Source organism: Plectropomus leopardus, chromosome 7 (assembly GCF_026936395.1).
Source record: "Plectropomus leopardus strain MGB_pleo_1.0 chromosome 7, ASM2693639v1, whole genome shotgun sequence".
NCBI lineage: Eukaryota > Metazoa > Chordata > Actinopteri > Perciformes > Serranidae > Plectropomus > Plectropomus leopardus.
The window spans coordinates 3,098,681-3,111,655 of NC_142182.1; the positions used below are offsets into that span (position 1 = coordinate 3,098,681).

At 41.0% G+C, this 12,975-nt stretch overlaps 1 protein-coding gene across 3 annotated transcripts in view; it reads right to left on the reverse strand.

Moving 5' to 3' along the window:
• Window positions 1-12,975, reverse strand: part of grm8b (glutamate receptor, metabotropic 8b) — a 130,236-nt gene that overhangs the window by 12,347 nt on the left and 104,914 nt on the right. For all 3 annotated transcript variants that reach the window (XM_088079657.1, XM_042495869.2, XM_088079658.1), the window contains 2 exons: window positions 11,394-11,533; window positions 10,174-11,109 (listed from right to left, as the gene is read on the reverse strand). In XM_088079657.1, coding sequence (XP_087935783.1) covers window positions 10,174-11,109; window positions 11,394-11,533 — 1,076 coding nt within the window. The remainder of the gene's footprint in view (window positions 1-10,173; window positions 11,110-11,393; window positions 11,534-12,975) is intronic.

Consider the following 12,975-nt stretch of genomic DNA (forward strand, 5'->3'; position numbering starts at 1 on the left):
GATGAATGCTCCATGAATATTTTCAGAAATTATATGCATTGGTGGAGTTGATTCATCATCTTTTCTGTCACTGTGTTCTTTTTAAAAAGATTGTTAAAATGATACAGGTGCAAACCACAGCGGGGTGCAAAACTGTAAAAAATCAGCCGTCTCTTTATTTTCAAAGCCGCCTGATAATCTAGTAATATCATGAATCCTTGAAAACGTATTTGCATCGAAAGATATGTGTTTTTTTTGTGTGATTTTTATTCTCTCGGATAAATCCTGGGTGTGAAGTGGTTGTAGACGCCGATAATAACACCAATAATAGCAGCGTTAGCATATTAATATGATAAAGTAGCTCATCAGTTGAGGTCAGAGGAGCCTGATTCCCGGGAGGAGTTGCTGTGGGTGGAAGCTGCATGTTAATCGTCTCTGGGATCCTCCGACTGAATATCAAAGCGCGGCTCATTATGTATGGAGGCAGCGTGACTTTCTCCCAGCAGCCCTGGCTTCTCTCCGTCTACCTGTGTGTGTGCATGTGGACGCCTCCCGGGCAGCTGGTGCTGCGTTCAGGGAACCCGGCCCCTCTGATGTGCTTATTAGTGATTCTCTGGCTTCTCTATCTGTCGGCCTCAGCTGCGGCCGGAGCTCAGCCGGCGCTCAGCCAGCCCGCAGCCGACTGCTGCTGCTACTGTAAATGTCAGCCAGCGAGCGTCCTGCTCCAGATCCTGCTGATCAGATCGGGTCAATCACATTTTGGGTGAAATCTAAATACAGCAGAGGAGAGTAGATTTACTTAAGTACTGGATTTAAGTACAGTTTTTAGGGGTTCAATCCAGAATTGGCTATTGTTTCTTTCTTTTTTTCAGAAATATTTTCCTAAATTCCCGTGAGATGTTACATCGTAGACACATGAAACTTTCACCAATAATTGGAAGTTGTGTGCAGATCAAGAAGTATAATCAGCCAGATTATAATTAAGGACCAAATATTTAGATTTTTCATGCCCTTCACACCATAAATCTGAATTGCAATTGCTCAATTGTTATACACCATTGCAAGTTTTTTTTTTGTCATTTAGAATTTTTTGAAAGAAATATTTTTTTGACATTTTCTCATAACCTGATTTGTACCAAATTTTCCCCTTGCTCATCATTGGACCAAGCTTATTAAAAATTAGCAAAATCTACTTGACATCTGATTGCATTTTGAAGATCTTAAACAGTGAACTTCAGAGGAGGCGTGGCTCAGCACATAAAGACACTGAACTCTTTACCTGTTGGTCAATCATCACAAAACTTGCATGAAAAGTATAACGAGGTGCACGCAGCCTTAAGTCTATTCAAACTGACCACTATGGGGTGCCTAAAATGCAAACATTTTCGTCTGTCAACTGAGCTGGATATCATACTATTATTCTAATAAAAGATCTGAGTACTTCAGGTATGTTTAGCACAGGTCATTTTTGGATTGGGTCCAAAATATAAAGACCTTTATTTAAAAGTGAGAATAGAGAAAAAGTAAAAAACTGAGATGGCGCAAAAAAAAGAGGACTGTAGTGTTTGTAACTGTGACGATTAAAGAAACCCCAAAATATTCAGAGCGTCCAATCCAACACAAATTAATTAACTGTGAGAGCTCTGATCACTTCAGGCCAGACGGTGAATATTTGACACAACAGTACAAATAGTGAATTTCTCACTCCATAAATAGACATTCAGCCTGATAAATTCTGTGGTGAGAGTCTGACAAAGTGACGAGTGCGTGATGAGTTAATTATATGACAGAAACGCTCTGCCGTCATTTTCATCAACTGGAGGCCCCCTCCTATTGTACGGCCTCCTGAAAACTTCAAGTAAAAGTGAAGATCAGCGGGGCTCGGAAAACACTCTGTTACAGGGCAGTGTTTTAATAAAACATTTTAATGGAGACCTTTATTAAGTCACTCCCACGACATGACAGGAGGAGAGGAGGTTTACTGCAGTAATGGGGACATTTACATATTACCAGCCTCCTCAATGACGCCCCCACCACCAAAACCAACACGGGGATCAAAGCAGATGCAACACTTAAGCATTAGGTGGGTAACTGTCTGCAGCCCCCGTCAAAGAGGCCCACCAACAACGATATTTATGAAAATGTTTGGACATGAGACACAATATACACATATACACATATATTTATGATTCAGTGGTGGAAGTACTCAGATCTTTTACTTTAGGGAATACTTCACCCACAAACTGACCATTTGCATATAAAATACTCAGTCAATGATAAGCTGAATTAGAGAATGAAATTTGTTTTTCTCGCATGCCTCCACAGTGGACAAAGAATCCAAAAACAGAGAAAATACATACGATAAACAACAGCAAAAAGACATCTCAAAGATCGGTATCGGGCTAATCGAGGCACCTTTTAAGTGATCGGGAGTTGGCTATAGTGAGTTATATTGTAGTTCACCAATGTGAGGCCAAATTTAGATGCTTTAAATACCACTGGGTAGATTTCTAGTATAGTGCTCCATCATATCATGTGTTGTGTTTTTTTTTAATGTAATTGAAGTAACTACAGGTGTCAAATAAATGCAGCAAAGTAGAAAGTATGTCCTTCTTAATAGTAGCAAAGCAGACGAAGAAAGTTGTTTCGAAAACATTTAAGTATATAAAGTACATATACTTAAATACAGTACTTCAGTAAATGCACATAGTTACATTCCACCACTGACATGCTCTGCGGTAACTCACAAAAAGTCCTAAAAGTTCCCCACATGCAGCTGCGACTGCACACCTGAACACACCGGCTGCTCAGGATGCTGAACCTCTGCTGTTTGAGATTCTGCATCCTTCAACACAACATCAAACAATCGATCCGAGTTATCTCAGTGGGCACTCCTGAAGGAAAAAGGACAAAGTAAAGCATTCATTGTGAAACTCCTGAAGGTGACTTCTGTTATTGTTGCCCAACACCTTCACAAAGGTGGGAACGGGAGCCGCTGTGTGTGACTGTTGGATGTGTTTGGCCGAGTGTGTGCGGAGGTGTGAATGCAGGACGAGGTTCGAACGTCCCTCGGTCTTGACACAATTACACAATGGAGAGCAACAACAATCGTTTTTTCAAGGAGAGACTTTATGAAAGTGTGTGCTGTTACGTCAAGACTGTGAGACACACCAAAGAGAGGTGTTGAAGAGAGACCAGGAACGCAGCCAGAAGGACGCAGGCTTTTCAGTGAAGACATTCACAAACACTCAGAGTGAATCTGTTAGTTTGAAGCACACTGAATCCTTAATGTGTCCCGCTGCATTGTTGTTAGATGATGGCGTTACCGACGCCCACTTTTGCCTTCGACCTCTTGAGAACAGTCAAAAATGTAACAATAAAGCAAGAAAGAGGACGAGGCAACTGATGTAAGAAAACAAGACTTCTCTCGAAGAGAAAAGCTGCCGGTCCAAGTGGTGAAGGACGTATGCAGATCTTTTATGTAAAGAAAAAATACAGCAAAGACGGAAACTTCAGTACGAGTGAAAGTAAAGCAAGTCAGCCCTACAACATCCATTTTTTAAAGAGGCATTTTCCTTTAGCAGATATCCTGCCAAAACATGACAAAAGGCCACGGGCAAGTCACAGCAGCCCCAGTGTTTCGAGGATTTAGGGACATTCCCTGGATTTTGGGGCAAGTCAAGGATTTAAGGACATTTCTAGAATTTTAGAATGTTTCTAGGATTTAAGAAATTTGTAGGATTTTAAGATTAAGGCCATTTCTAGGACTTTTCTAGGATTTTAGGAAATTCCTTGGATTTTAGGACATCTCTAGGACGTTACCATGTTTCTTGGATTTTAGGGACATTACTTGGATTTGAGGAGACTTAGGATTTTAGTGCATTTCTAGGATTTTAGGAAATTCTTTGGATTTCAACCCCTGGTTGTGTGCTTGTGCATGTATGGACACAAGTTTGTGTTTGGGGTGAAGTGAAGGTCAAAGACAAAATATCTTATGAAGCTGCTGCAGAGTAAGCAGAAACTCCAGCTGCCAGATAAATGTAGCGAAAAAAGACAACATTTTATTTATATTGAAATGAAGCAGAGTGGAAGAAGAATTTAGCAGAGACTAGTACTAGTAAAAGTTACTTTCTGTCTCTGACTGGTTTACTAAGGAGTTCACGTGTGGAAGAGACGAGGGGAAAAACCAAGGTAAACGACTGTATCCATGGTGATCAAAAACTACTTTAATAACAACAAAAATCAAATCAGTGAAAGAGTGAGAATAAGGAATGAGGGAGGCCTCGTGCCTACATGTACTTAAAATCACAAATCATGTACTAAAAGTTTTTCTTGCTTGATGTGATCAAACTTAAGAAGTACTCAACTCAGCATCCATCCTCAGTTAACCTCTCAAACGCTCTGATCACTTTTTTTTTTTACAATTCGGTCTCAGAATTGACTTTCGTCTGTAAACTTTCCTCTTCTTTCTAGAGTGATGCAGAAAATCAGAACAGATGAGCGGAGAGAGCACTAACCTGAGTCCATGTTGACAAATTGATACCAATTTTCTTCCTTCCACCTTCACCTTAACAGGCACAATATGTCAGAGAAATGGTGATGAAACTCCAGGAAATTATTTTTCCTCCAAAGTGAATATACAGCGTTATGGAGTTAAACTTTTCTGTTGATGGATGAAAAAAAACAGTGAAATAAATCTGGAGTCTGGCAGAGAGACGAAGAGTCCTGGATGCTGAGAGGAAAGCAAAAAATGTCTCTGAATAAATCAACAGAGTCGAAAAACTTTGGAACTACCGAGAAAGTTTGTGTAAGTTTTCTTTTCTAAGACGTGTTGCAGTGAAGTGTCGGCAGGCTGTCAGTGCGAGAGGATGGACATGAACAGACCTCATGGAGGGCGCACTGTACAAAGTTTCAAGTTCTATACTTCAGTACAAATTTGAGGTAAATGTAGGTCTACTTTAGTACTTTTTTTAAACCTTTAAAACCTGGAGCAACATCAGTTTTCTTGTGCTGCGTTCAGGCGCCTTTCACAAGCTATTTGAATCTTTGAAAACTGAGCAAATTAGTTTTAAAAACATAAAGGTAAAAAGGCAAGGACCAGCTTGGCAAGATATGTTCCACAAATTGCAGAAAAAACTAGCATTTTATAATGTTTATTTTTAGAATAATTTATATTTAACATTATGTTATAGAAAAAAATAATGTTTGGGGTTTTTTTTTTGCTTATTTTCAGGTAAAACTTTTTTTAAAAAAAATAACTTTATAATTTTTTTTAGCCAGTTTTGTGCCATGTCTTCTTAAGTTGCTCATTGCCTTCAACTCCATGATTTTTGAAAGAAATCAAACCAATTTGCTCAGATCTTCGAGGGTTAATGCCAGTTTTGGCTTCTACTCCACCACATCTGAGGGAAATGTAACACTTAAAATGTTTTAACAGCTTTAGTAAGCTAGTGTTAGTGTGTTTACTTGGAAAAATATATATATGATAATATATATATTTATAAATATATCATTTTTAAATTATAAAACTATCATAGATATTTTTGAATTTTATGCAAATTTTCCTCTATAAACTACTTTTTATAATCAATACAGGACTTTAATACTTGTATTTCGGTAGGTATTAGTGTGTTTACTTGAAAAAAAAGTATATAAAATATATATATATATACATAAATATATCTTTTTTTAAATTATAAAACTATCATAAATATTTTTTAATTTTAAGCTAATTTTCCTCTTTATACTACTTTTTATAATCTTTGAGTTCTCTGAAAAGCACTTTATAAATAAAATGCATTATTATTATTATTATTAATACAGGAAATTAATACTTTTTTACAGTGAGGTATTAGTGTGTTTACTTAGGTGAGAGATCGATGCACTTTTTTTTTTGTTTTATATTTGAGTCTTTGGAGGTTTTGTTGGAGGTTTTCTTTTGAAGACTGAACGTTCAGAGTTACAGCGACTGAAAAAGACGACTAAAAGTCGATCAGCAGCGCTGACCCCTCACAAAACGAACAGGCCAACCTCTGACCTCCTGTGTATTTACATCCATGAATGCAGTGCATGCTGTTGACATTTAGCTTTAAGAACAACCCCAACATGACTTCAAGTCTTTTCTTACTTTTGATTCCTGCTTGTAAACAAACTGAGCGAAACTCACCAGCTGTTTGAATTTTGTTAGATTTTCTCTTTTCTGTATCATTCATATGGAGATCGCCCTGCTCTGCCTGGAGGGAGTTTGCAAACATATTTTTGGGATGTCATCTTCACTTGTCATCGTCACTTTCACTCAAATAGACTCTTTAACTTTGTTCACAGATTAGCTCAAGAAAAAAAAGGTTTCCTTTAGCAAGATAACAGCCCTTTAATGTCAACCTCCAGCTGCCATTTCAGCTTTCCCAGTGTGGTTAAAAAATAGTTTTCTGATTCCTTCATCCACAGCTATCACTGCAAAGATATTTAAAGACCGTCCTGTATCAAAGCAAAACAACTGAATGATTTCACGAATAAATCAACGCAGACCTGGACTTTGATTTAAATTTCAAATGTTTACATGTGTTTATTGATTAAGGTCTTATTATTTGAAACCTGTAACATTATTTTCGTGTAAACAGCAGGCGGGTCGGCGGAGCCTCGGCTGCAGCAGCTGGGTGATAAAGAGTCAAAACAGCACACACGAATGATGAATAAGAAAGAAAGCCTGAGGTGTTTGTTGTGTTTCTCCTCACAATTAACAGCGTGGACGCTCCGAGGCCTTGAAGCAAACACTCTGTCTGCTGTGTGATTACATAAATATACAAAATAAACTCCACTTTTCTCTCTATAAGGAAATCTTCTTCTGAGTAAACTGTATTCTGTTTCTTTTGGCTGCAGTTTTTACAGTGAAACCAGATCTGAGGCAGAAGAAGTGGCTTCTGTCTGCAGACTTCTGTGCTGTGAAGCCTCAGGCGGGGAGCCGTCGGCTGCTTGATGTGACACCTCAGTCTGTTCGGGGACGCTGATGTAATCTTCATCTGAGCATGTCGCTCAGTCTGAATCTGCTGCATCAGTCAGTGATCTAAGTTAAAAAGTGAAACTCCAGTCAGCCGTTTCTAGTCCTCATCAGATCAGAGAATCACAAGAAACCTGGACACTTGACTTTCTCTGTTTAAAGACTGCGCAACAAAATAACCTAAAACTTTCTAAGTTTTCAGGTCAATCAACATCCACGTTCTTCCTCTCCTGAGTCCTCATCAACAGAAGTTAGTGACTCATAATAAAATGTTGACTCTGTATGTTTCTGCAAACACCGAATCAGATACATTCAAGTGTTTCATATGTATCATATCATCACTTTTAAAGCGACAGAATGCAAAACGAGAAAGAGATGAAGAACAACATGCAAAGATTCACGCAGCAGTTCATGGTCAGCGCCTTATTCCCTTTGGCCACAGGGGGGCTTTCACTTTTATTTATTCGATATTAACAAGAAGTTGTTAATTATAAAATCACTCTGACATTATGTAATTTGGGCAAACTTTGAAGCCAGATCTGTCCAGACCTCTTCAGGTCTTGTTAGAGACTCAAAGCACCTCATTGGTTTCAACGCTTTTCCGAATACAAATCTTAAAAATCAGATGTCTTTTCCAAATCAGGGTTATTATCTGTGGTGGAGGTGATTTAAACCTAAAACAACACATCCTCAGCATCTGAACAGTAGCAGCAGAAAAAACGACTGACAAACTATGTTTGGAGGGAATGACAGTGAATCGCTCCACCTGTCCTCCAGATCTCCCCACAGACACGATAATGAGCAAAATCCTCCATCTGGCAGCTCCCTTACAGCAAACTCAACCCAAAAAACTGTTGTCTGAATGTGCTAAATTTAATTCTGCTCTAATTAGTTTTGTGTCGAGAGGCAGCGGAGCAGGCTGGGCTGCGCCTGTGGTGATCAGAAACTAATAAATCATCAATCAGTCAGAGGGGAGCGCTAACTCTGGTTTGTGTAGCCTGAAAACATCTGTATTTGAAGTGAGCAGCCATCGAGAGAATATTTTTGATACTTTTTAAAATGTTCTCTTCTTTACACAAGACAGCCAAAGTTCTGGACCAATATAAAGAAGCTCTAGTTAAGTTCAGTCAGTAAGCCTATACCTTTGCATGCTTAGGTGTGTAATTTATTTCTCATACAATCTGCCATTCACTCCTCACATGCACGCTCATTTTTTATCGTCACTAGGCAGGTTATCATTACAGATTTGCACAAATCTTAAGCAATATTTTCAAAATATTGATAAAACACAGTTGTCAGATGACTATTTCCATTAAATGATGTTATTCGACTTCTCTGTTTTCTGTTCAAAACATTAGCAGCTTTATTTCTATTGCAGCTGCCACACCAGCCGCCATTATTTATAAGGGCGATGTACGAGCGATTTCTGGGAGGTGATAGTCCACGATTTCACAGAGGAATTGTGGATGCAAAACTTCTGGATGAGAGTTATGTGATGTAATAACACCTTTTGCTGCATCATGAGGGAGCCAGTTCCTACTGTCAAGCTCATAGCCATAGCATCATGTGACCAAGAAAAGTGAAAAAAAGTGTTTCCATTGCAATTTTGAGAAATATGGCTTTTTCAAATTGCCTGAAATGCCACCTCATAGTAGTGTAAAAACTAAGTTTCTTATTATTTTGAGAATGCCTCTTATTATTTTGGGATACTTCACTTTCCCACCATCGTAGCTGATAACATAACATGATTTAGGGTTAATGGAAACCTGCCTATTGTCAGGGCTGTCAACTGAAACATCAGCTGTTTTTTACAACAGCACAGCTTCACACCTTCCCTATCAGCCTATTATCTTACTGCTTTTTGTTTTAAATATGGTTCACTTCTGTCCACAGCCAGCAGGGCTCATGGGTTTACACTTTATAAACACAAAACGAACATTTTATCAGCTATTGTTATGTTTGCAAGAAATGACAAAAAATAAAGCCAACAGCAGGTAGGTTGTGTCTCTCAGCTCTTGTCTGCCAACACATTCTCACCGCAAGCCCTCACATTTTGCCCACTTTGCAGTAGACTTACTTTCAAGTCTACATGTTATGCTCTAGGTATCCTTCCGCATCTGCTGTTGATGTACCAGGATGCCGCCACTGGGATGTCAACACAAGCACATGGTGGGATTACACTGCACATGGGTATACTTAGTCAGCACAAGCACACGGCAACCAACATCGGACGGCAACAAATGCTCATGCTGGCATAATGGTTAGGGTAAGGTAAAAGAGGCGCGTTGTGAAGTGAAAAAACATCATATTCAGACAGGAAGCAAATACCAGACTTCTGCATTTGTTTGATCCATCCTCCGCCCCTCCTCGCCGCCCTATAAGGACCTTCATGCTCTTTACATTACGTAGTTACAGACAGCGTTTCAACCTGACGCCGTCCAGCGGTGTATCATGCAGACTTGAAAAGTGGTTTTTGGTGTCAGGATCTGACGCCAGAATGAGGAGGTTCTGGGTTTGCAGGTTTATGGGTCAGTTTCAGGTCTCCTACATGTTTGTTGGTTGGGGGAGGCAGATTGGCTCTCAAAAGGAGCGGGGATTGTGTTGGTTTTAAAGAACCCTGACTCCCGCATCACTATGTACTATTATTGGTTCAAAAGTGAAAGATAGAAGTCTTTATTCCCAGGCTTGAGTTGAATAATCTGCCAGAAACAGCTCAAAATCAGCTGTCCCTGGACAAAAATGAGAAGCTTTATATCATCTACTTCTATCTGACATAAGCCAGCAAACAATCCGAGCTCACAAAGTCGAACAGTAATGGGGCTTTACTGGGATTGGGATTAGCCACAATAATGCCTCAACCTTATTTCTGTGTGTCAGGATATCTCCTCATGCGTTTTTTTCCAAAACACAGCAAAAAAAAAAAAGTCACAATTCAATGCCAAGTTTTCACAACTATACCTCTGAAGAGAACGGGTACAAAAACAGGCAGTGAGGTTCACCATCACAGTCTGCAGGATTTCAACATGCAGTCATCAGTGTCACACAAAAACATACAGTGTGTGTGTGTGTGTGTGTGTGTGTGTGTGTGTGTGAGTAGATGCTGCTGACAGTGTGTGTTTCCATTTATAAACTCTGCTGGAGGCCTGAAGATTACATAAAACATGACAGTACATTATTTATCAGTGAAGCACACTCACCCGCTCCGCCGACTGGGCCGTACCAAAGAAGATGGGGATGAAGGCGAGCCAGATGATGCAGGTTGTGTACATAGTAAATCCAATGGGTTTGGCCTCGTTGAAGGTCTCCGGCACGCCACGCGTCTTGATGGCGTAAACAGTGCATGTGACCATCAAGAGGATGCTGTATCCCAGAGAGCAGATGAGCGACAGGTCGGAGATGTCACACTTGAGGACGCCGCGGGCGTTCCCGGGATCTTGCGTGCGCTGCTCACCATAGTCCACAAATGTGTGCGGCGGGTCAGCGGCGAACCACACGAGGACACCGAGCAGCTGGACCGAGATGAGCGAGAAGGTGATGACCAGCTGGGAGGCAGGTGAGATGAAGCGCGGCGCTGTCACCGCCTTCTTGCCCTGCTCGAAGATGCGGTGGATGCGGTTGGTTTTGGTGAGCAGCGCAGCGTAGCTGAAGCACATACCGAGGCCTAGAAAGATGCGGCGGAAGGAGCAGACAACGACATCGGGTGCAGCGATCATGGGGAAGGTGATGATGTAGCACAGAAAGATGCCCGTCAGTAGTACGTAGCTCATCTCCCGCCCTGAGGCGCGAACAATGGGCGTGTCATTGTAGCGAACAAAGGTGACAATGACGAAGGTGGTGGCGATGATGCCCAGGACTGAGATGAAGACGGGCAGCAGCGCCCACGGTGAGTGCCACTCCAGCTTGATGATGGGGATGGCCTGGCAGCCTGTGCGGTTCTGGTCGGGCCTCTTCTCGTAGGGGCAGAGCTCGCAGGTGAACTCGCTGGCCTGGAAGTGGTATCCCTCACAGCGCTCGCAGTGCCAGCAGCACGGGACGCCCTTCACCACCTTCTTCCTCTCGCCGGTCCGGCAGGGCAGGCTGCACACTGAGGCCGGCAGGGAAGAGTCGCCGGTGGTCCACTGCAGGGCCTCCATCTGCATGGAGGAAAGAGAAAACAGGTCAAGATTCATCATCTCAACGAGAAGCTCAACAAACAATTTGCTCAGGGCTCAAAATCTAAGGTGTCTGAAAACAGCACAAGAAAAGTGATGTCGCTCCAGGTTTCAAAGAGTTAAACTGCCAGCATGAATTCATAATGTGGAAATACTGTGGACGTTATCAAAGTTATCGAAAGCTTATTATGTCATAATATCTTTTTCTCATTCTTGAGAAAAGTGATGCCCCCCTGCTGATCAAGAGTCAAGTTGCAAATCCTCACGTTTAGATGCAGCTGATTGGTCCAGTGTCCGATGACCTTGTACTCTGCCGTCGACTTGTTGTTGATCTGATACTGAAAGATGTCGTAGCGTCCAGGAGCATCGCCATTCTCGTTAAATATGACAGGAGTCCCTGCACTTCCTGCGGAGAAACATAGAGAAGAACAGAATCTGAGCTCTGACACTGGTCACAAATCTCTCTCTTTGAATTGTAGCTGACTGATCGTCTACAGTTTCAAAAATATGAGACCCAAATACAAATATTCCACTAAACCAATGGAGGTGGGGGATGAAATGTGCACGAATTTATGCATTAAGTCATATTTTCTAGAATTCGTGACTCTTAGAACAAGAAGGTCACACAGCAGGAGGTTTACGAACATTTTATGTCACATTAACCCTATCCCTGTTTGTGTGGTCGGCTTTGGACAGTGGAGGCGTGTGAGAATTAAGAATTAAACAGATTTCTATCTAAAACAAAAAAAAAAGGAGGGAAAGGTTAGAGGTTCTTGTTATTTCTTTTGTCCATAGGTCAAAACAAAAAAAAAATCAAAAGCACATTGTTAGAAGTGGCTGCAGATCAGAGTTTGCTTTTTTAGGAGAAGCGACCTTGCCCCCATGGTCGCTCCTCCTATATATGAGTGATGCAAGAGATGGAGCTGACAGGATCGCCTTTCACTGACTTCATATGACTTCATATGAAAAATAAGTGATTGATAATGTGACTTCTTCCACAGGCACTCGTTTGGACCAACCACAACCACCTTTGCTTGAGTTTTCTAATTTAGTGAAAACTCATCGTGATTTAAATTGCTCTATTTTGTCTCCAAGCTGACCACAGTCACTGCTCTTCATTACAACTCTACGTGACGCCTCCAGTATGGGTTGAAACAAAGTATTGTTTCTGTAAACGTCTGTGTCGTCTTTTGAAGCAGTAAGCTGTTATTTTCTCTCTTTCTCCAGCAACACAGGTTTGAGTCATCTTATCACACTTTCTTCACCAGCGTGCCGCCAAAACAGCTACACAAACATCTTGCTGCCATATTGACTTAAACCCTGCCAAGTTAAATCTCATGCTGTTTGACACAGTTCACACTTCAGCCTGCAGTTTAATAATAATAATAATAAACATCTAAAAGCGTAAAGCAAAGACATTTTCATCTCAACTGGTGACTTCAGTGAGACTCAAATGTTCTGGCTGCACACTGAGGTAACTTTTTTTTGCTTTGCAAAGCGACCGAGTCTGCGTAATGTTGTGCAAATATTAAGGAAGCACCTACGGATTGGACAGAAGGGTAGGTGGATGGGTCAAACAAAATAAATAAAACAAACAAATATTCACCCAGTCGACCAATGTTTATGTCCAAAAATCAGCATTTGCTTCTTTTAACAACAACGTAGCTTAGCATGCTGCAAAGTGTCGATTTGTTGATCAGATCAGATCGATGAATGAGAGGAGCAGTTGCTGCAGAGGTGAGTGAAAGCAAACTTTCAAACCATGTGCAACAAACACAAATGAAGTTTCACTTTCACTACAGCATTCTGCTGCTCCGTCTGTGCCCAGAGTATTGTCTGCGCTCCGAG